General features: G+C 49.8%; 1 protein-coding gene across 8 annotated transcripts in view; it reads right to left on the reverse strand.

Annotated features, from left to right (window-relative positions):
- The window catches only part of CFAP45 (cilia and flagella associated protein 45), a 40,298-nt gene continuing 33,518 nt past the window's right edge, over positions 16,555–23,334 (reverse strand). For all 8 annotated transcript variants that reach the window (XM_018046356.1, XM_018046362.1, XM_018046361.1 and 5 more), the window contains 4 exons: positions 22,431–22,544; positions 21,636–21,829; positions 17,137–17,361; positions 16,555–16,758 (listed from right to left, as the gene is read on the reverse strand). In XM_018046356.1, coding sequence (XP_017901845.1) covers positions 16,680–16,758; positions 17,137–17,361; positions 21,636–21,829; positions 22,431–22,544 — 612 coding nt within the window. In that variant the 3' untranslated portion in view covers positions 16,555–16,679. The remainder of the gene's footprint in view (positions 16,759–17,136; positions 17,362–21,635; positions 21,830–22,430; positions 22,545–23,334) is intronic.

Below are 23,334 nucleotides of genomic sequence, written 5' to 3' on the forward strand. Positions count from 1 at the left end.
AGCCGGAGTTATTTCTACAGGAGGGAGGGGGCCTGGTCCCCGCCTTGGGGAGGAGTCCCAGGAGCCCTAATTAGCAGGGTGACAAAGAGTGGCCTACCCAGGCATCACCCAGCCCTTCCCCAAGCTCTTCCCTATCCTGAGAGAGGCGCAGGACGGCCAGCGGGACTTGTAATTAGGCACCTGTTAAACTTCCACTTCCTCCTGGCCCCATCCTCGGGGTGACAACAGTCGCCCAATTTTACAGCGTCCACGGAGCACCCCTCACCACTCATTTGTTGCCTCTTCCCTCAGGGGAATGGAGAAGAAGAAGGGGAAGCCAGACGGGATGGAGGGGTGACCAGGAGCTAAAGGCTGGCGCTGACCCCAGGGCACTGTGTCTGACACCAGGATTCCAAATCCCATGCCCTCCTCTTTTCCCTGACCCTGCAGACCCCCTCCCACCCAGGTCAAGACCTATGGGAAAGGGCACCAGGAAAGGGGACGCTGGGACTGGAGGGGAGGCCCAAGATGAAAGGGACCCAGGACTTCAAAGGGCGTCAGGCCTCCTGAGCTGAAAGGAGGAGGGGAGGGGTCTGTGGGGAAGCAAGCTCTTCCCCTGGCTGCCTGCTCTGGAGCTGTGCCCTGCGCCTATACCTGAGACAGGGCCACCCCCAGGTGCAGGGGATCCTGCAGAACCGGGTGTGTTACAGGGGATCCAGCCCCCCACCTCCCACACACAACTGAAACCAGTTCAGTGAGGCCTACGAGGAGAGGGCCCAGTGGGTGCAGAGGGAGTGAGGTGAGTGGACGGGCGGGTGAGAGGCTGCTGGGGAAATGAGCGCCAGGATGGCAGGGGAAGGGGCGTGCCATTGAACGTGTACAGCCCTCACCAGAGTGTCCGCTGAGTGGCACCAAGCCCCTCTTGACACCTTCCTTTAGGGACAGAAGGGCGCCCTTGCTTCTGTGCACAGGAAGACCAAGGACCCTCCTGATGTGGACAGTCATCAGGGTGACTAAGCGCCCACCATTCCAGGCAGGTTGGAGCTGGGATGAGAAGTCCTACTGGGCAGGGGGAGAAAATGGAGGGCCAGCCCTTGCTCGTTGATCCAGGGGGTGGGGGGTCCCAGAACAGGCCTTGGGCCTCTCCTAGACTCCAGGACTGCCCCATACACAGTGGTAGGGGCCCAGCGATGAGTGGCTTTATTCAACAATTCAATCCTCTCCAAAGGCTTAGAGGTCCTGCCCCATCGCTGACAGGGGCACAGGAAGGGGGTGGGGAAGAGTCTAGGAGAGAGTCACAGGGCTCAGGACGCTGCCAGGGCCCACCCCTCTGGGAAAAATAAGATAGAACAATAAGGAAGCACGAGGAGTCCACGCTGGACTCTCTGCATTCCAGCCCCCCAGCTGCACTCCAACAATAACAGGGTGCTCCGGGGCCCACGAGTTGTACACTGTAAATGTCCTTATTTCCTTATTCACTGTAAGGATTATGGGATTGGCCTGCACACTCTGGAGAGCACAGATCATTATTCCCACTTTACAGATGGGGAAACAGAGGTCTGGGAAAACACAAAGATTCAGTCTAGGTGATGCTGCTATGGCCTGACTAAGTGGAGAACAAGCAGGCATCCTGACTCTCAGTCCAGAGTGGACCAAGAAAAGGGCATAGCAATCCTGTGGGTTACTAGACCCACTCATGGGGAAAGGCAATGATAGGTGGAGGGGTGAACAGGTGGGGCCAGGAAGAGGGAGTCTGAAAAGAGAGGAGTAAGACTGTGGTTCCTTTAGACTGAAATGTAGGGCTGGAGTTTAACTGGATTCCGAATTTTAGCTACTGTTAGAGTTGGAGAGAAGGCTGGAGCTGAGATTAAGATTGAGGTTAGGTGGAATGAGGAATGAGGCTGAGGTCAGATTTGAGGTTGGAATGAGAGTTAACGTTGGGATTAAGGATAGAACTACAGCTAGAATTGAGGCTAGGCTTCATGGCTGGGATTCGTGTTTTGATAAGGGCTTTAGTGTCATCTACAGCTTTGCCCGGGAATGCAATTGAAGGCAGGCTTGAGATTGATTTAGGATTAGATTTAGAGCTGGGTTAGACTTGAGTTTGGGATTTGAGTTAGAATAGGCATGGGAAATTGATGGGGAAACAGTGGCAGACTTTATTTTGGGGGGCTCCAAAATCACTGCAGATGGTGACTGCAGCCATGAAATTAAAAGACGCTTACTCCTTGGAAGGAAAGTTATGACCAACCTAGATGGCATATTTAAAAGCAGAGACATTACTTTGCCGACTAAGGTCCGTCTAGTCAAGGCTATGGTTTTTCCCGTGGTCATGTATGGATGTGAGAGTTGGACTGTGAAGAAAGCTGAGAGCCGAAGAATTGATGCTTTTGAACTGTGGTGTTGGAGAAGACTCTTGAGAGTCCCTTGGACTGCAAGGAGATCCAACCAGTCCATTCTGAAGGAGATCAACCCTGGGATTTCTTTGGAGGGAATGATGCTGAAGCTGAAACTCCAGTACTTTGGCCACCTCATGTGAAGAGTTGACTCACTGGAAAAGACTCTGATGCTGGGAGGGATTGGGAGCAGGAGGAGAAGGGGACGACAGAGGATGAGATGGCTGGATGGCATCACTGACTCGATGGACCTGAGTCTGAGTGAACTCTGGGAGTTGGTGAGGACAGGGAGGCCTGGCGTGCTGTGATTCATGGGGTCGCAAAGAGTTGGACACAACTGAGCGACTGAACTGAACTGAACTGAACTGAGGTTGTGGTTAGAGTTAAAACTTAGGTTAAAGTTATATGGACAGAGGATTCATGGGGATCAAAAATGAGGATGTATTTATGATATAGAAAGACCTCAGCCTTCATTCATTCAGTCTGACTTTGGCTGGAATTTCCATTCCTTTCTTCTGTGATAATACCACTGGCACATGTCCACTGGGGTTTCCAAATTTGGGCAAGAGTTCTAAATACATGCACGCCCATCTGACAGATATAAAGCAACTGAATCGCATAAGAAATACAACCTCTTAAATTCTACTCCATGACCTAAGCTCACCATCTGGTCAAGCTCCATGAAGGGCATTTGGGGAGGGGATGCAGGAAGTTATATCAGTGAGTGGGGCTCTGACACCAAATGGAACTGGACAGTGGGGTCCATCAGAGGCAGTTTTACTTGGGTGAGGTGGTTCCTGGTTTTGAAGTCGAGGAGATTGGCACTAGGGGAGACCAAGGGCCTAGATGCTCCTGAGAGAACAGCCACTTTTGAGGTCTCCGTGCAGGGGCTCCTCAAAGTCTTAAAAGGCAGGACACATTGTTGCTCCCCTTTGACCCACTGAGGGCTAATTGCCACCTCCTTGCAATCTGGGGCCCATAAAAGAAGCTGTTGGCATTTCTGCCTTGCGCCTGAGCCCTGCAGGGGTTTGAAAGGGTAGTATTGGAGTGATGGCATTGGGGTATCTGCTCAATTTTCAAAGCACAAATCCAGCCCATGGCCCTTCCCTCTGGGACCAGCCCACAGCCCCCCTTTCTCTGTGACTTTCATCGTGGGGAAGGAGGCCCCCTCCCCCAGTTTTTCCCTCCCTTTTCCCCACCCCAAACATCCCGTTGCCCCACCCACTTCCTTTTCAGGTCCTATAAATGTCTGGGCAGATCCAGGAAAGGATTGGGATTCCCTGTGTGCCCCCGTAGAGAGAGAGAGAGAGTGGGAGAGGCAGAGGTTAGTAAAGGGGCAGGGAAACACAGATGCCATCCAGGTGGCCCACTCAGAAGCTGAGAGAGGGACAGGAGGCAGAGGATCCAGGCTACAGTCTGGAACAGAGCGCACCAGTTTCCAAAAGGGCCCCTTGTTTTTCTCTGAAAAATCCATAGCTCCCTAGAGCAGAATGGCCCCTCTATCGTGCACGCACACACACACACACAAACCCCGCCAGACTGGGTTGTATTTGCTTCTCTTCTAAAGCAGAAACAGACACTCAAAGACAGAAACTTGGAAAGGCGTGAACAGGAGTACAGAGGCAGAGAGAAGAGGCAGACAAGGACCCAGAGAGGCCCAGAGGCTGCTTCTGAGAGGAGGGGCAGCCCAACCCCAGGACACCGTGGGGGGGCGACAGGCTCCCCCCATCTGCCTGGACCTATCCCCAACCCCTCCCCCAGGCCTCCTAGGCTCAGCTTCAAGCTCCCCATCTCCCCTCCAGGGCCCAGGCTCACCCCTGTGACATCCAGGGAGCAAACAGCAACCCTTGGAGGGCTGAGCAGAGAAAACCTCCGAGGAAAGGCTCTGGTGGCAGGAGAGCCATGGGACAGACAGTCTCACACTCAGAGAGGGCAAACAGAGGCACCTGGCACACAGCACAGAGAAGCCTGGGAACCCCAGCTCTCAGTGAAGGTTTGGTGTCGGAGATCCACCAGGTGAGGTCCTGCTTGGACAAGAAGAATGGAGGTGCCTAGGGGTGGTAGAGGTGCTGTGATGGGAACATGTCGAGTTCAGACAGGGAGAGTTACAGTTTAGAAAAGGCTTCCCAGGTGGCTCAGTGGTAAAGATTCCACCTGCCAATGCAGGAGACGCCAGAGATGCACGTAAGTCGCTGGGTCGGGAAGATCCCCTGGAGGAGAAATGGCAACCCACTCCAGTATTCTTGCCTGGAGAATCCCGTGAACAGAGGAGCCTGGTGGGCTACAGTCCATGGGGTCACAAAGAGTTAGACACGACTGAGCGATTGAGAACACAGAGAGAAGGATAAGGTCCACCAGTGAGGTTCAGTTTCAGAAACAAGATTAGGGTTTAGGGACTGAGGCCCCGGTCAAGGCTAGAGGGCAAGAGTTTCTGAGATGTGAGACCCAGGGTCTCCTTACATCTCAGCTCAGGCTTCCCAAGGCTCAGTGATTCCTGCTCATCTACTTCAGAAGAACGGGGACCCTAGGAGGGAGCCTGGATACACCCAGATTTCTGCCAGCAGGAGACATCCTGGAGCTGACCTACAGTCAGAAGAGCAGACAGCCCCGAAATTGTGCCCACCGCTGAAAGGAGTGGTCTAACCTACTTTATCAGCAGAATGTCTTAGCAAAGTGCGGCTGCTTAAACACTACAAACTGAATTGTTATCAAGGGAACAGTGGAGGAAAGAAGAATTCACTTTGAAAGACTATGTGAATCCCTGATGACAAACCTGAAGAATTAAGAGTCCTTAAGGATAAAAGGGAACTCACCTCAACGAGACCAACCATTTCTTGCAGAACCTTCATCCAGTCAACAAACCAGCCGGGCCTAGTGTCTAGGCCCTGGGGAAGCAACGGTTAACACAATTCTGTCTTCTGGAGCACTCAGTCTGGAGGGGGAGACAGACAAGGGAAGGGGCACCAGCTCCTATCACAGGCTGATGACCTCCCATCATATGTGGCAAGACCCCCTGGCGTGGCGGAAATGACCTCTAAACACCGATCTGAAGGATAACTAAGGATGTACTTGGTTTGTCTGAGAGTGGAAAGAGGTGGCCGGCAGAGTATTTCAGTCCTTGAAAAATAAACCGGAGCCCTGGCAGACACAGCAAAGGAGAGAGTGAAGTTAGAAAAGAGAGCTGATGGTATTTTTGGACTGAGGAGGCACAATCCTTGAGAACTGAACCTCTGGGGACCTTCTACCCTCTCTGCCCAAGTGCCCCCTGGGGTCAGAGCTAGACCCCGGAATAAACCAGGCAATGAAGACAGATCATCCTGGACCGTGTATGTTTGCATGCGGGGAGAGAGAGACCTTGTGATGATTACCCTACATGTCCAACAGGACTTTGATCTTCGGTATCAGTATTTATACTGGTTTTAGAAAAGGCAGAGGAACCAGAGATCAAATTGCCAACTTCCACTGGATCATGGAAAAAGCAAGAGAGTTCCAGAAAAACATCTATTTCTGCTTTATTGACTATGCCAAAGCCTTTGACTGAGTGGATGACAATCAACTGTGGAAAATTCTGAAAGAGATGGGAATACCAGACCACCTGACCTGCCTCTTGAGAAATCTGTATGCAGGTCAGGAAGCAACATGAACTGGACATGGAACAACAGACTGGTTCCAAATAGGGAAAGGAGTACGTCAAGGCTGTATATTGTCACTCTGCTTATTCAACTTATATGCAGAGTACATCCTGAGAAACGCTGGACTGGAAGAAACATAAGCTGGAATCAAGATTGCCAGGAGAAATATCAATAACCTCAGACATGCAGATGACACCACCCTTATGGCAGAAAGTGAAGAAGAACTAAAAAGCCTCTTGATGAAAGTGAAAGAGGAGAGTGAAAAAGTTGGCTTAAAGCTCCACATTCAGAAAACGAAGATCATGGCATCCGGTCCCCTCACTTCATGGGAAATAGATGGGGAAACAGTGGAAACAGTGGCAGACTTCATTTTGGGGGGCTCCAAAATCACTGCAGATGGTGACTGCAGCCATGAAGTTAAAAGACGCTTACTCCTTGGAAGAAAAGTTATGACCAACCTAGATAGTATATTCAAAAGCAGAGACATTACTTTGCCAACAAAGGTCCGTCTAGTCAAGGCTATGGTTTTTTAAGTAGTCATGTATGGATGTGAGAGTTGGACTGTGAAGAGGCCTGAGTGCTGAAGAATTGATGCGTTTGAACTGTGGTGTTGGAGAAGACTCTTGAGAGTCCTTTGGACTGCAAGGAAATCCAACCAGTCCATTCTGAAGGAGATCAGCCCTGGGATTTCTTTGGAAGGAATGATGCTAAAGCTGAAACTCCAGTACTTTGGCCACGTCATGTGAAGAGTTGACTCATTGGAAAAGACTCTGATGCTGGGAGGGATTGGGAGCAGGAGGAGAAGGGGATGACAGAGGATGAGATGGCTGGATGGCATCACAGACTCGATGGACGTGAGTCTGAGTGAACCCTGCGAGTTGGTGATGGACAGGGAGGCCTGGCGTGGTGAGATTCTTGGGGTCGCAAAGAGTTGGACACGACTGAACGACTGAACTGAACTGAAAATATAATTTTACTTTATAGAAGTAAAATTTGCCTTGGGTTCTGCCACCTGGATTCCCCAACACATGTCCCCAGAGGGAGCTGTGCTTCCCCTTGCCCGCTGCTCCTGAGTGGTTTCCAGTCTTGCCTTGTTTTCCTGGAATTTGCCAGGGAAGCTGTGGGGAGCCTTCAGATAGCAGAGCAAAGCTGGGTGTGTGTCTGCTGCAAGGCCTTGCCCACTAAGCCCTTCCAACCAGCCCGCACTCTGCCCTCCCTGTTTGTTTCCTGTTGCCTGGACACTGGGAAAGCAGAAGGTGGTGCCAGAGGGGGTGGGGCTCGGAGGCAACAGAGCTTGGCCAGGGCTGCCTGGGACGGTAAGAGTGTGAACTGTCAGGAGAGCGACATGCCCAGCCCAAGGGATAAGTGGAAGATTTCCCAGTTTCCCCCACTTCCTCCCTCCAACACACTTCTCTCTCCCCCTACCAAATGCTCAGAAGAACACTGTGTTCCTGAACTGCACACGCTTCCCCCAGGGTGTCAGGCTGCACAGTAGCTGGGATAGGAGATATCTGGAGGGGCGTCATGAAGAAAACGTGAACTTGTTTTATGCGGTCCCAAGAAGCAGAACTAGGACCCTGGAGAATGGTCAGGAAGACGTAGTGACTCCATGTTAAGAACTTTCTGAGCATTGGGGTTGATCTAAGACAGTTTAGGTTTTGCTTTATGAGGTAATGAGCAGCCCATCTCTTAGGGTGTGCAAGCTCAGATGGTCCAACCATTTGATTAGTTTACAAAGAAGTTTCCAGAGTAAAAGAGTCTCGGATGTCGTTTCCAGCCTTGACCTTCTATGATTTGGCGCTCACTCCCACTAGCTCCTGGGACAAAGCAGTCTTTCCCAGGATCTGTACAAAAAAGCTCATGAGCTCCGGGCAGTTTCTCCAACTCCCCACTCCCACTCAGCCCCTTGACTCCTCTTTCCAGGGACCCTATTCCTATCACAGTCTCAAAGTCATCCAAGCGCAGGGAGGTGGTGGCTCCCCTGCTCCCAAGAGGATGTGGAGACTGTGGGAAGAAATGCAGGACTGGGAGCTTGGGAGCTTGGAGGCTGAGGACAGCGGGAAGGTCTAAGCTATTTAAAGCCAGCCAAATCAAGAATCACTTAGTCTTTTCTGGGACTCTAGATTTCCGTGATGTTGGAAGTGAATTTCTCCCAGGTAACCGTGGTGTGATTTGCCAGGATCTCTCTCAGAGGGTGGGAGAGGGAGGGAAAGGGGGGCAGGCCACCTCGGCAGCAGCCTAGAATGGGAGAGAGACGTCTGGTCTGGAGTGAGCCACCCCTCCCCACAGTCCTCTCACAGGCGCCTAGGTCCCCAGAAGCAGCAGTGTGGGGGGACGAGTGAGGAACCAGAGCGAGGCACTCCATGGACTCTACACCCAGACTTCTTGTCTGAGACTCCAGCGTCTCCCCTCCACTGTCACCTCAACAACTGCCACCCTTCCTCACCCCAAAAACCCTGACTGGCTTTGAAATATCCTGAGCGCCTTTCATCTGAGCTTAGCCAAAGTACTTTTATTGAGACCAGTTAATGCCCAGAGGTGGCTAGAGTCACTGACAGGGATACTGAGGCTTTCAGGAGGTACTGGAGGACATCCCAGGACCCCACTGAGTCAGGGACAGCCTGGCTCAGCCACCAGAGCTGGCTGCTAAGTCGTGCCCCATTGGTGTTGCTTCTGCGGCAGGGGCAAAGGTTCTGAGACCGCCTCCAAGCACCAGTGCAGTGTGACACAGGCGATAGGCACACGTGCCCAGGAGGCAGCTGCCTGCAGACCTGACTCAGTGCTCTGCGGTGGCGTCCAGCCACTGGATTTTCCAGGCTGCACCAGCCCAGTCTGATGTTGCAAGAACCAGAACACCCAACGTTCAGAAGAAAGGGAGCTGGTACTCATAGTCAATCAGACACTCAAAGTCAAACAGGTACTCATACAACAAAGTTAATAGCTTGGGCACTTTTTTTTTTTTTTCCTTGCAAGGTTCTAACATCTGTATGTCAACAAAGGCAATACACCAATGAGCGCTTCTTACTTGCCCCCAGATTTCCTCCACACTGAACCACAGCTTGGAATTTCACAGCCTCCCAGAGACCCCTAAGCTGCTATAACAGAGTTCATTTCTACCCCTGAGCCCCAGGAGGGAAAGCTGAAGCCACCCCTAGGGGAAAACACTGCCCACCCAAAAGTCCGGCCTCAAGTAACAAGTCTGCGGCTGGTTATTCCTGAATGGGGCAGGTGGGAAGCCATGGGGGGAGATCCATTATGCTTTCAAAACAATTTCATGTTCTCTCTTTATCTCCATGTCCCACCCCCGCCCCCCGCAAGCTGGGCTTACTACAGTCCCTTGCTGGCTTTTCCACCATATCACGCAGCCTGAACCCTCCAGCCCCCATTTAACACCAGGGAATCTTTCCCTGTAATTATCTCCCTTGCCATTCCTCACTGAGAAAGGGGGAAGATTTATAAAAGGTGACCAGAGGCAGCCAGCTGGCCTCAGATGACAGCTGCCTGCCTGGCTATCAGGAATGCTCCACTTCTAGGGATTAGATTCCTGCTGATGACTCAGGCCAGTCCTGAAGCCACAGAAGCCTGTGTGGGGCTTCTCAGTTATCCTGAGAGAAGAAATTAAACCTCTCTCACATCATGGGCCAGCTCAGAGAATCCCTAGAGGGGACAGCTCTGAGGGGAGAACTCTTAAGATTTTCCCCCAAACTATCTCCATTTGATCAGAGGTGGCTCCATTCTCCCATCTCCAAAGCAAACCCCAGTCACGTAACTTCTAGCTGCCCACGCCAGGCCATGTCAAGACAGTCTCACTTTTAGGCTTTGGGATCTGTCAGGCTCCAATTTTGGGCTTCCCTGGTGGCTCAGATGGTAAAGTGTTTGCCTGCAATGCAGGAGACCTGGATTCAATCCCTGAGTTGGGCAGGTCCCATGGAGAAGGGCATGGCAACCCCTTCCAGTATTCTTGCCTGGAGAATCCCCATGGACAGAGGAGCCTGGCAGGCTACAGCCCATGGGGTTGCAAAGAGTCGGACACGACTGAATGACTAAGCACAGCACAACACAGGCTCCATTTCAACTGCAAAGAGTTCTGAGGAAGTGTTGGTCTTGCTTTTAACCCACAAAATTGGACCATTTTTCTCTACCTGGCTCAGAAGTTAGCAATGGGCATGCAAGCCCTTTTCTTCTTGACCTTCACTCCAAGGGAGCTTGTTCCTCCCAGCCCTGAGCTGGATAACATGGGTAAGAAGCTGGGCAAACTCTAGATACCCAAGGCCATTTCTAACTTTCCTGAGAAGAAGGTCCCCTGGAACAAGTAAGGACCCACTCCTTGGTCCCTGCAGGCATTATTAACTGTGCATTAAAAGTGTGGTACTCAGTATGTCAACAAATTCAGAAAATTCAACTGTGGCCACAGGACTGGAAAAGGTCAGTTCCCATTCCAATCCCAAAGAAGGGTAACGCCAAAGAATGTTCAAACTACTGTACAAATTGCACTCATTCCACATAGTGCATAATGCATTGGAGCAAAGTGATGCTCCAAACCTTTCAAGCCAGGCTTCAGCAGTACGTGAACTGAGAACTTCCAGATGTACAAGCTGGGTTTCAAAGAAGCAGAGGAATCAAAGACCAAATTGCCAACATTCACTGGATCATGGAGAAAGCAAGGGAATTTCGGAAATTCTGCTTTATTGACTGCTTAAGCCTTTGACTGTGTGGATCACAAAAAACTGTGGAAAATTCTTAAAGAATTTTATCTGTCTCCTGAGAAACCTGTATGCAGGTCAGGAAGCAACAGTTAGAACCAGACATGAAACAACTGGTTCAAAATTGGGAAAGGCATAGGACAAGGCTGTATATTGCCACTCTGCTTATTTAACTTATATGCAGAGTACATCATGCGAAATACCTGGCTGGAATCAAGATTGCCAGGAGAAATATTAACAACCTTAGATACGCGGATGACACCACTCTAATGGCAGAAAATGAAGAGGAACTAAAGAGCCTTTTGATGAGGGTGAAAGAGGCGGGTGAGAATGCTGGCTTGAAACTCAGCGTTAAGAAAACTAAGATCATGGCATCCAGTCCCATCACTTCATGGCAAATAGATGGAGAAAAGGTGGAAAGAGTGACAGATTTTTTTTTTCCCTTGGGCTCCAAAATCACTGCGGACGTTGACTGCAGCCATAAAATTTAAAGATGCTTGCTCCTTTGAAGGAAAGCTATGACAAACCTAGACAGCGTTTTAAAAAGCAGAATCATCACTTTGCCAACAAAGGTCCAGGTAGTCAAAGCTATGGGTTTTCCAGTAGTCATGTATGGATATTAGAGTTGGACCATAAAGGCTGAGTGCTGAAGAATTGATGCTTACAAATTGTGGTGCTGGAGAAGACTCTTGAGGGTCACCACAGATGAAAATCCTGTTAGGTCTCCTGTTTGGCCCCTGTCTATTTCATCTCTGAGAGGGGCCAACAGTTTCAAACTAAATTGCTGTTATTATAAGGGTGAATGCTGGTTTCAGGCAAAAAATACCTTGACTTAGATCTGACAGAGAAAGACTTCTACTCTGTTAGGCAGGCCTATGCCCATCCACAGCAGAAAGAAGTTACAGAAGAAAGAGACCTCTGCCCCAATTCCCAAGAAGTATCTTGAGTATGAAGTCTCTCAGGGGGGAGTTGTTAGGGGAACCACACTGATTGAAACTGCCCACCCTGGCCAGGCACCATAGTAACCATTTGCATGAGTTGTTTTATGACAGGAGATCCTGATAAGGAATATGGAACTAATAAGCCACCATCAACCAGAAGAGTTCCGGAAAGGTTGAAAGGAGACACCACATGTCCGTCCACTTCCCACTAGCATCCATCTTGGCTGAGCGATGCATGTGCCACCAGGAAAGACTCTGAATTAGAATGATTGGCCAAAGACCACCCAGAAACTAATCCCATCACCATAAAACCCAAGACTGCGACCCACGCAGCAGAGCAGTTCTCCTGGGTTCCCTTCCCCTACTGCTGTCCACCCGGGTGCCCTTGCCCAATAAAATCTCTTGCTTTGTCAGCATGTGTCTCCTCAGAAAATTCTTTCCCGAGTATTAGACAAGAGCCCACTCTTGAGCCCTGTAAGGGGGCCTCCCCCTTCCTGGCGACCAGTCCCTTGATGGCAAGGAAATCTGACTGCAGTTCAAACAGCTGTTCAGTTCAGTTCAGTTCAGTTCAGTCGCTCAGGCGTGTCCAACTCTTTGCAACCCCATGAATTGCAGCACGCCAGGCCTCCCTGTCCATCACCATCTCTCGGAGTTCACTCAGACTCACGTCCATCGAGTCTGTGACGCCATCCAGCCATCTCATTCTCGGTCGTCCCCTTCTCCTCCTGCCCCCAATCCCTCCCAGCATCAGAGTCTTTTGCAATGAGTCAACTTTCGCATGAGATGGCCAAAGTACTGGAGCTTCAGCTTTAGCATCATTCCTTCCAAGGAAATCCCAGGGTTCATCTCTTTCAGAATGGACGGGTTGGATCTCCTTGCAGTCCAAGGGACTCTCAAGAGTCTTCTCCAACACCACAGTTCAAAAGCATCAATTCTTCAGCTCTCAGCTTTCTTCATAGTCCAACTCTCACATCCATACATGACCACTGGAAAAACCATAGCCTTGACTAGACAGACCTTTGTTGGCAAAGTAATGTCTCTGCTTTTTAATATGCTATCTAGGTTGGTCATAACTTTTCTTCCAAGGAGTAAGCGTCTTTTAATTTCATGGCTGCAGTCACCATCTGCAGTGATTTTGGAACCCCCCAAAATGAAGTCTGACAAAGTTTCTACTGTTTCCCCATCTATTTCCCATGAAGTGATGGGACCAGATGCCATGATCTTCGTTTTCTGAATGTTGAGCTTTAAGCCAACTTTTTCATTCTCCTCTTTCACTTTCATCAAGAGGCTTTTTAGCTCCTCTTCACTTTTTGCCATAAGGGTGGTGTCATCTGCATATCTGAGGTTATTGATATTTCTGCCAGCAATCTTGATTCCAGCTTGTGTCTCTTCCAGTCCAGCGTTTCTCATGATGTACTCTGCATAGAAGTTAAATAAGCAGGGTGACAATATACAGCCTTGACGTACTCCTTTTCCTATTTGGAACCAGTCTGTTGTTCCATGTCCAGTTCTAACTGTAGCTTCCTGACCTGCATACAGATTTCTCAAGAGGCAGGTCAGGTGGTCTGGTATTCCCATCTCTTTCAGAATTTCCCACAGTTGATTGTGATCCACACAGTCAAAGGCTTTGGCATAGTCAATAAAGCAGAAATAGATGTTTTTCTGGAACTCTCTTGCTTTTTCCATGATCCAGCGGATGTTGGCAATTTGATCTCTGGTTCCTCTGCCTTTTCTAAAACCAGCTTGAACATCAGGGAGTTCACGGTTCACGTATTGCTGAAGCCTGGCTTGGAGAATTTTGAGCATTACTTTACTAGCATGTGAGATGAGTGCAACTGTGCAGTAGTTTGAGCATTCTTTGGCATTGCCTTTCTTTGGAATTGGAATGAAAATTGACCTTTTCCAGTCCTGTGGCCAGTGCTGAGTTTTCCAAATTTGCTGGCATATTGAGTGCAGCACTTTCACAGCATCATCTTTCAGGATTTGAAACAGCTCAACTGGAATTCCATCACCTCCACTAGCTTTGTTCATAGTGATGCTTTCCAAGGCCCACTTGACTTCACATTCTAAGATGTCTGGCTCTAGATGAGTGATCCGTGAAGATCTTTTTTGTACAGTTCTTCTGTGTATTCTTGCCACCTCTTCTTAATATCTTCTGCTTCTGTTAGGTCCAGACCATTTCTGTCCTTTATCAAGCCCATCTTTGCATGAAATGTTCCCTTGGTATCTCTAATTTTCTTAAAGAGATCTCTAGTCTTTCCCATTCTGTTTTCCTCTATTTCTTTGCATTGATAAGACTTTCTTATCTCTTCTTGCTATTCTTTGGAACTCTGCATTCAGATGCTTATATCTTTCCTTTTCTCCTTTGCTTTTCGCCTCTCTTCTTTTCACAGCTATTTGTAAGGCCTCCCCAGACAGCCATTTTGCTTTTTTGCATTTCTTTTCCATGGGAATGGTCTTGATCCCTGTCTACTGTACAATGTCATGAACCTCATTCCATAGTTCATCAGGCACTCTATCTATCAGATCTAGTCCCTTAAATCTATTTCTCACTTCCACTGTATAATCATAAGGGATTTGATTTAGGTCATACCTGAATGGTCTAGTGGTTTTCCCTACTTTCTTCAACTTGAGTCTGAATTTGGCAATAAGGAGTTCATGATCTGAGCCACAGTCAGCTCCTGGTCTTGTTTTTGTTGACTGTATAGAGCTTCTCCATCTTTGGCTGCAAAAAATATAATCAATCTGATTTTGGTGTTGACCATCTGGTGATGTCCATGTGTAGAGTCTTCTCTTGTGTTGTTGGAAGAGGGTGTTTGCTATGACCAGTGCATTTTCTTGGCAAAATTCTATTAGCCTTTGCCCTGCTTCATTCGGTACTCCAAGGCCAAATTTGCCTGTTACTCCAGGTGTTTCTTGACTTCCTACTTTTGCATTCCATCCCCTATAATGAAAAGGACATCTTTTTTGGGTGTTAGTTCTAAAAGGTCTTGTAGGTCTTCATAAAACTGTTCATCTTCAGTTTCTTCAGTGTTACTGGTTGGGGCATAGACTTGGATTACCGTGATATTGAATGGTTTGCCTTGGAAACGAACAGAGTTCATTCTGTCGTTTTTGAGATTGCATCCAAGTACTGCATTTCGGACTCTTTTGTTGACCACAATGGCTACTCCATTTCTTCTAAGGGATCCTGCCCGTGGTAGTAGATATAATGGTCATCTGAGTTAAATTCACCCATTCCACTCACTCCAAACATCTGACTCGTTAGAAAAGACCCTGATGCTGGGAAAGATTGGAGGAGGAGGGGGCCACAGAGGATGAGATGGTTGAATGGCATCACTGGCTCAGTTGACATGAATTTGAGCAAACTCTGGGAGATAGTGGAGGACAGAGGAGCCTGGAGTGCCACAGTCCATGGGGTCACAGAGAGGTGGTGACTGAACAACAACTAGGAATGCTTAGACCCTAAGCACGTTGGCCGGCTCTCTCAGCAGCTGCCATGTTGTCTCTCCCATCCCAGGCTGGGTACCACATCTTTACAAGCCCCCTGGGGAGGACGAGACCAACTTCTTCAGGTACGAGGGATGCACTTAGGGGAAGTGAAAGGGAGCAGGGAAGGTGAGAAAGCCTCTTCCCCACACCACTGGTGAGGCTGCCCACCTGATTTAGGAAGGAAGGGGGCAGCAGTCTTCCCTGGTGGGGATGGTGAGGAAGGAGCCCGGGGAAGATGCAGAGGCAGGGGCAGCACAGGAAGCAGCTTGCCCACTCTCCCTGGGTCCTATAAATGAAGGACCCTTGCCCAAGGCCCTCGTCACCTGGTGTTGTAAACACCTAGGATGTGCCCGGCAGCTGTCCTCTGCCTCCTCTCAGCACAGGACCCACCAAAGGAGACAAGACCAGACTCTAGATTGGAGAAATGAAACTGAGGGGGAGGGAGGTTGCCATAGTGATGGGAGCTGGATGGAGGCCCTTTCCCCGCAAAGACATACAAAAATGGGGAACTGGCTCCATCTCTGGAAGCTAGTACACAGTCCAAAATGGGAGCCTGATCATCAAGTCCTTCTAAATAGGCTGAGACTCTTCTAAAGATACAAGAAATCTGGTGGAAAGCAAGAGCAGACTGATGGACACAGATGAGATGCTTCTCTGGGACTGGAACCAGGTTCACTGCGTTCACTGGACATTGACTTCACTAGAAATGTACCTGGCATCTGGCAGGTACTCAGAGATACTTGGGCGAGTGAATGAATGAATGAAGAATATTTTGAGGAAGAGTGAGGCAAGCTAACACTGAGAAAGATGGCTTTGGGAAGCCCCACTTGTTGCAGTGAGGGGGACTAAAGAGAGCCGGCCACTTGAGTGAGGAGGCAGCTGTGTTGGGTAAGGGGACCGGGCAGGCAGGGTGGCGCCCTCATGGGAGATGGGGCTGGTGCCTGTGCGGTGACACTACAAGAGTTGAAAGGGCTCTGGCAGGAGAGAGCTGAGACAGGAGGGTGAGCCCCAGGTTCAGACGTCACCCTCTCGACATTCACGGTCTGAGTCACGGGCATGTGCCTGTAGGAGCTCTGGCACCTCCTGCCCCGGCCCGTGCCTCAGCCCCTCCCTGAGCCAGCATCTCTAGCTCTTTGCCATGAAATGCCTCTCCGCTGGGCACGGAGTGGGGACAGAGATAAGACTGAGCTGAAAGTGGACATGAAGACAGCATGCCAGAGGGTCACCGCAAAAGCCAGGAGACCCCAGGACAAAGGGACCACCCGGCTTAGGAGGCTGACCATGAGAGAGAAGCCTTTCATTTCTGTCTCGACCATCATACTGCCCACAGCCCAGAGCCCCCATAACCTATTTTGTTCCCCATTTAGTCCAGAGCAGCCACATTCCCCCCAGCAAGAAAGCTGGACTACCCTTACAGAAGTAGAATAGATTTAATCTATAACTCAGAACTGTCTAGATTAGCAGCAGCTATGGACATCGAGAGCTGGGGAGGAACCTGCCCCCCTTGAAGGCATCTTGAGGGGCAGAGGGGTTCCCTCAATTCACAGAAGTGTTGACTGGGATGTTAGCTTTGCGCTCAGCTTCAATGCAGTACTTCTCAGGAAGGCCGGTGGCTCTGCAGGGAAAACAAAGGATGGGCGTAAGGGGTGGGGGTGGTGGGGCGGGGACCAAAGAGACAGCAGAAGCAGGCTTAAAGAACCTAGGGACCTGTATCCCTGAGCCTGGTCCCACCACTCATTCCCCAAACACATCCCTGTCAAGGCTCCAGCACCCTGCTAAGGAGTTTCCCAGAGAGCCAACCAAGGAAGTCCCAGCTTCAGAACATTCTGCAGGAGCCCCCTTCAGAGGGCAACAGCCCATGTGAGCTTGGAGTCGGGCAGGAGGCCCTCCCTACACCCCTATCACCGTCCCTTTGTTCCCCTAACCCTGCACATTCCAGGCTGCCTCCCTGGGCAAGGGGAGAGCAATGGGGGAGGAGGGGACTCCAGTGCACCTCAGCTCCTCGAGCTTTTTCCTTTTGATGTCTTCAATGCGCTCATGCCGCTTCTGGGCCTCCTCCTTGAGGCGCCGGCCCTCGTCGAAGGTGGCGATCCGGGCCTGCACCTGCTTCTGCTGGTTCTCCCGCACCTGGCGCCGGAGCTCGTTGGCGTGCTGCAGGCGCCCTGTAGCCTTTTTCTCCTCTTCCAGCCGCTCCTTTTCAATCTGCTCTCGCTGGGCCCTGAAGGAGGGACATGGGCTGTTGAACGGGCTAGGCTGAGCTGGCCCAACCCAGGGAAGGGTCTGGGGGAGTTCCTGGGTGGGCTCCTCTAGGAACATGCTTCAGAGACCAAAGCCCTCCCTTACCATGGCTCAGAGACCAAGCCCAAAGGCTGTTCCCAGCCAGGCCCAGGTTCATGGGCATGGGACTCCATCATGGGCATGTTTAGAAGGGCCCCTTGCTTGGCCTAAGTCTCTGCTATTTTAATTTTTGAACAAAGGGCTCTACATTCTCATTTTTCACCAGGCCCTATAGATTTTGTAGCTGGCCCTATACCTGGGATTTCACCCACCGGAAACTATCTATTTATTTATTTTTGGCTTTGCTGGGTCTTCATTGCTTCTCGGGTGTTTTCTTTCTTTTCTCCAGTTGCAGCAGGCAGGGCTACCCTTCAGCTGTGGTCACAGGCTTCTCACTGCAGTGGCTTGACTTGTTGCCGAGCACAGGCTCTAGGGCGGGCAGGCTTCATCAGCCACGGCACACGGGCTCAGTAGTTGCAGCTGCCAGGCTCTAGAGCGCAGGCTCAGCAGTTGTGGCACATGGGCTTACTTGCCCCGCAGCATGCGGGATCTTCCCAGACCAGGAATCGAACCCGAATCTCCTGCACTGGCAGGGGATTCTTTATCACTGAGCCTCCAGGGAAGCCCCAGTGGAAGCCATTGTCCTCCTCTGCTCTCTGGTAACAATGCCCGACTCCTCTCAGCTTGTTCTGAGATATCTTTCCCTCTCTCCCTTACATCCCTGCCATTATCAGTAATAATGACATTAACAAAACCAACAAAGACAATGCTTAGGAAGTTCAAAGAAGTAAAATCTGTGATGCTGGCTCTCCTTAATTGCTGGAAGAAGAAGGAACTTTGCCTGTTATCTCTTACTGCTCCAACTCTAAACTTCTTTCAGGAGCTTCTTCCACAAGAAAACTTAATTGAACCCTGACACCCAAGGGAAAATGGCCAATGCAGACCAGATATGTTCAGAAAACAAAAAAAAGCTCTAATGAAATGCACTCACATCTCAGAGGAAATGCAATCATAGGCCATCTTGAGCTAACATCTTATTTCTTCCTCAGTGTAATCAAAAATAAAATGTAAAATCATCTTGGGCCAGAATGTCTCAACTGAGGTCACTCATACCCTAACCAAGAGCACCACTTCCCTGACTCACCTGCTTCAGTCATCTTCCAAGCTCCGCCATGCATGGCGTGTCCTCTCAACTCCGAGCAACTCTGTTTTTGTTTTTTTAATTTACTTATTTGTCTGCACCAGGTCTTAGTTGTGTATACAAGATCTGCACTGTGGCGTGCAGGGTCTAGCTCCGACCAGGAATCAAACCAGGGCCCCCTGCTTTAGGAGTGTGGAGTCTTAGCCACCGGACCACCACGGAAGTCCCCCAGCAACTCTCTTACACCATACAGATACCTCCCAAATGTCTATACCTTCTACAGAGGCTTCTCAGTTTATCAAAAGAAAACTGCTGACACTTCTATGAAAGCAGAAGACTCTCCCCGCTGCCTTGCCATTACGTTCCTATACAGAAAACAGCTTTCTATCGTTTCACATGATGTGAAACAGGGTGGAAATGGGGGACCTGTATGTGTCACCAGACAGCCCCTGAGGTGGCATGCAATCGGAAACCCGAACAGGAAGGGCCCAGTCATTCCACAGGATTGGGGCTAGGATCCTGGAGCCCGGCTGCATTACCATCATCTGGGGACTTTCAGAACTACTGGTGCCTGGGCCTCATCCCAGACCCGTTCAGTGAGAATCTCTGGCTGTGGTCCCTGGGCACCAGTACCTTTTGAAAGCTGCCAGGCACTTCCAAGAACCACTGAGTAAGGTAGGTCAGCTATTTATGCTTAGTCAACAGGCTAACAGTTAAAGGCATCCCTCTGTCCAGAAGCAGGAAGTCCATATATAAGCCATAGGGGAGGCCATGCTTTTGAAGTAGGAAAAGCTCAATTGCTGGCCATGGCAGAGACGCTCCTAGCACTTGGAGACGCCCACCATGGTGATCACGTGGCCCTGGAGACACTAGGTCCCGATGCTAACCTAGAACAAAAGATGAGACTGAACTTCTCCAAAGGGCTGGTCTAGCGTTAATAACTGACTAGTCCATGTGCTCCAGGCAAACAAAGCAAAGAAGGGACAAATGGGTCAGTGGCAACAGTAGGGCTTTAATTTCTTTCCAACATGTATAGGGATTTCTTTGAAAGGAATGATGCTAAAGCTGAAACTCCAGTACTTTGGCCACCTCATGCGAAGAGTTGACTCATTGGAAAAGACTCTGATGCTGGGAGGGATTGGGGGCAGGAGGAGAAGAGGACGACAGAGGATGAGATGGCTGGATGGCATCATTGACTCGATGGACGAGAGTCTGAGTGAACTCCAGGAGTTGGTGATGGACAGGGAGGCCTGGCGTGCTGTGATTCATGGGGTCACAAAGAGTCAGACAAGACTGAGCGACTGAACTGAACTGAACTGAACTGAATCCAAGGAGGCAATGGCAACCGACTCCAGTACTCTTGCCTGGAAAATCCTATGGACGGAGAAGCCTGGTAGGCTGCAGTCCATGGGGTTGCTAAGAGTCTGACATGACTGAGTGACTTCACTTTCACTTTTCACTTCCATGCATTGGAGAAGGAAATGGCAACCCACTCCAGTGTTCTTACCTGGAGAATCCCAGGGACGGGGGAGCCTAGTAGGCTGCCGTCTACGGGGCTGCACAGAGTCAGACACGACTGAAGCAACTTAGCAACAGCAGCAGCAGTGACTGCTAAAGGCAACCCAGATGTCCAAGAGCACAGAGGCTGGGGAGGGCAGATATCTAAAAGGCAACCTGGAGTCCAGGGGCCGAAGCTTTGGGGCTGTTAAGGAAACTGCCATCTTTATCAGGTATCTGGAGACCATGGCATGACCCTTGAGGGCAAGGAGAGCTACAAAGCCAAAGGACATCACAGCCAATGGAGGTAGGCTGAGGGTCCACAGTCCCACACAAGTCCAAGAACTTAGCTCCAGCAAGGACGACGATTCCTATAGACTGTTCTGTCTCTGCCCAGGAATCCAGGGGCCTGGTCTGGCATGCAACTAACTGGGGCGGTAGCAAGAAGGACCGAGAGCATATAGACCAAGAAAGCTGGGCTGCTCCACTCAATCTCTACCTATCTGAGCATGATTTCTGCAATTTGTACCACTCTGCCTCAATTCAAATTTCGTTTGTTTCCTTTATTTGTTTAATTTTTTTGGTTTAAGCTTGGCTGCACTTCACAGCACGCAGGATCTTAATTCCCCAACAAGGCAGTGACGTGCTAAGTCCTAACCACTGAACCACCAGGGGATTCCCCAGTTTGTTTCCTTTAATTTTTTTTTCTTTTTTTAATCTTATAGAGTCTGAACCAGAGTAAGAAGAGAGTCTTTCCCAGTTAGGCCAAAACAGTTAGAGCTAGGAGAACACCACCGGTCTGGTGGTGGCAGATCTAACTAGTAGAAAGTAGAGCCGCTGAGACTGCTGGCTGCCTTTGGGGAGGAGGAGGGAGACAGAGACAGTGAGAGATGTGAACACTTAACTTCCACTTACGGCTGGAATTATCATTGAGCCAACAGAGAGAACAAAAGTAAAAGGATAACAAGCTGGCAAGGCAGGAAAGATGGATGCAGATAGGTGAGGTCCATCCAGATATGAGTCTCTAACATCCTTCCTACATGAATGGGCAAGGATGGTGTTTTATTCATCTCTAATATCAAGACCATAGCATCCAGCACAGAGCCTTGAATTTACGTGCTTAATATATATTTGTCAAATGAATGGCAAAGACCTCCCTTAAAGTCCTGCTCTGATGACTTGCAACCCAGAGCGTGTGAGTTCTTCTCTGTTCTCAACCTCTCCTGCTGCAGTTTCAGCCCAAACTTGCTGAGGAACATGGAGACAGAGACAGCAGAAGGGCCCAGAGTTATATCTTTATTCATACTTTTAATGCTCCTGGGTAAATAATCCCAATAATCCCCAATTCCTTAAACACTTCCAGGTGCTATTAATATATTTCCAGTCTCTAATAAAATTCTTGGCTCAAGTGTCTTTGAAATATTTCAGTCACCCATCGAGGTAGAATGCCCCGCATCAGCGCGGTCAGGGTGGCTGCGCATCTGTCTATGGACAAGCCGGAAGGCACCTGTCCACCAGTACGGACCGTCCCTGCCACAGTACTCGGAAAGGAAGCCGAGGGTCCCAGCCCCTCCTACCGGAGAATCCTCTCGAACTCATCCCGGTCCCGTTGCACCTGGACAGCCAGAGTGTGCTCCTTGAAAGCCACCTGTTCTAGTCGACTTTTCCGCAGCATGGCCTCTGTTTCCAGCTTCTTCTGTGCGTTTTCCTTTTCCTTTCGGCGCCACTCTCTGTCGGCAAACTCCTGATTGCGCTTGGCCCGCAGGGCATCCTGGAGAAGGAGAGGGTGGGGGAGGCCAGTGAGGGCGCAAAAAACACCCTCAGGTCCCTTTAGGGCGACGCCTGCTCCAGCTGACCCAGCCTGCTTCGAGAAACCTCCAGAATTTCTCTAGCAACAAGATTATGCTAAGAGGGAACAAACGGAAACCTGTCATAGAACTTTCAGGTCAGAAGATACCCTGAAGGGTCATCTTGTCCTTCTCCCCGCCAACCCCACCAGCTTATCCCAGTTCTTCCCCTATACCTCAAACACCTCCAGGCGGTCCTGCGATTGCTTCTAATTTTAAAAACTGCTAATGATGGAGATGCCACTGTTTCCTCCTCCCGTGACACATTTCAATAGTTAGTTAAGGTTGAAAGTTCTCTCTGTGGCAGCCAAAACTTTCCCTTGGACGTTAGGCAAGTAATGCACTCCTCAGTGCTTGCTGCCATAGGTGTGGGAGCAGGCCCATCCCTCCATCCTCAAACTACTGAAGCTGAGGTACCTCGCATCCTCTCTTCTGTACCCTCACCCTTGAGGCTATTTTACAGGCTGTCAAAGGACGAGTTAAGCAGGTATGAGGGGCTGAGGGAAGCCAAGATCGAACAGGTACCTTCTCTGCCTGGTAATCCTGGGCCTTCTCCTGCATGGCCCTCAGGCGGGCAATCTCCTTCTCTTTCTCCCTCCGGATTCTCTCCTGCTCAGCCTCAAACTCTGCTTCTCGGGCCTGCCAGGAAGAAAAGATCTCATAGAATGGCTCCCATCTGCCCCAGCCTTGCAGAAAGAAACTGAGCCCCTGTCTGTTCAGTATGCCCCCTACCCCTCCCTGACTCCGTTTTTTAAAATTTATTTATTTTTAATTGAAGGATAATTGCTTTTTAATTGAAGGATAATTGTGTGACTCCTTTTAATGTAGGGCAACATGACTAGCAATGCACAGCTATGAAACTAATCAGCATTTGTAAGATGCTTCACTGCTTACAAAATGTCTTCTCCTGTAATATCCCAGAGAGTCCTCGCAATGTCTCATGAGATAGATATTCGATATGAAGAAACTAATGCTCATAAAATTCAGGGGTCCTGTCCAAGACTGCACAGCTTGTAAACCACCAGACAGATTCACCTACAGGTGAGCCCAGACTTCATGCTGTGTCCTCTACTTCACAATTTCCAAGTTGTAAGGCCTCTGGGCCAAGTTTCTAGAAATAGTAACTGTGGCTTCCTGCCTGTCTTATAAAGTACAGCAGGTGGAAGTTATCTCATTAGTCCTTGGGCAAATGGCCAGCTCTATGATGTCCGGTCCCCCAGTGGTTGGCAGTTACCTAAGGAGTGAGCCATCAAAATTAGTTCCCTTTGCCACCTCTCTGAAAGTGCAGACATAGCCCTAAAAGCTTTCTATATGCAGCTTCCCAACTACCATTCTGGGGTATTCATAAGACGAATGGCTTCAGTTGGGTGGAAATGTGATCACCCCATAAAGAATCTTCCTTAGCCTTGTTCTACCTGTCTAGACTTCT

This window comes from Capra hircus, chromosome 3 (genome assembly GCF_001704415.2).
Source record: "Capra hircus breed San Clemente chromosome 3, ASM170441v1, whole genome shotgun sequence".
In the NCBI taxonomy this organism is placed as follows: Eukaryota; Metazoa; Chordata; class Mammalia; order Artiodactyla; family Bovidae; genus Capra; species Capra hircus.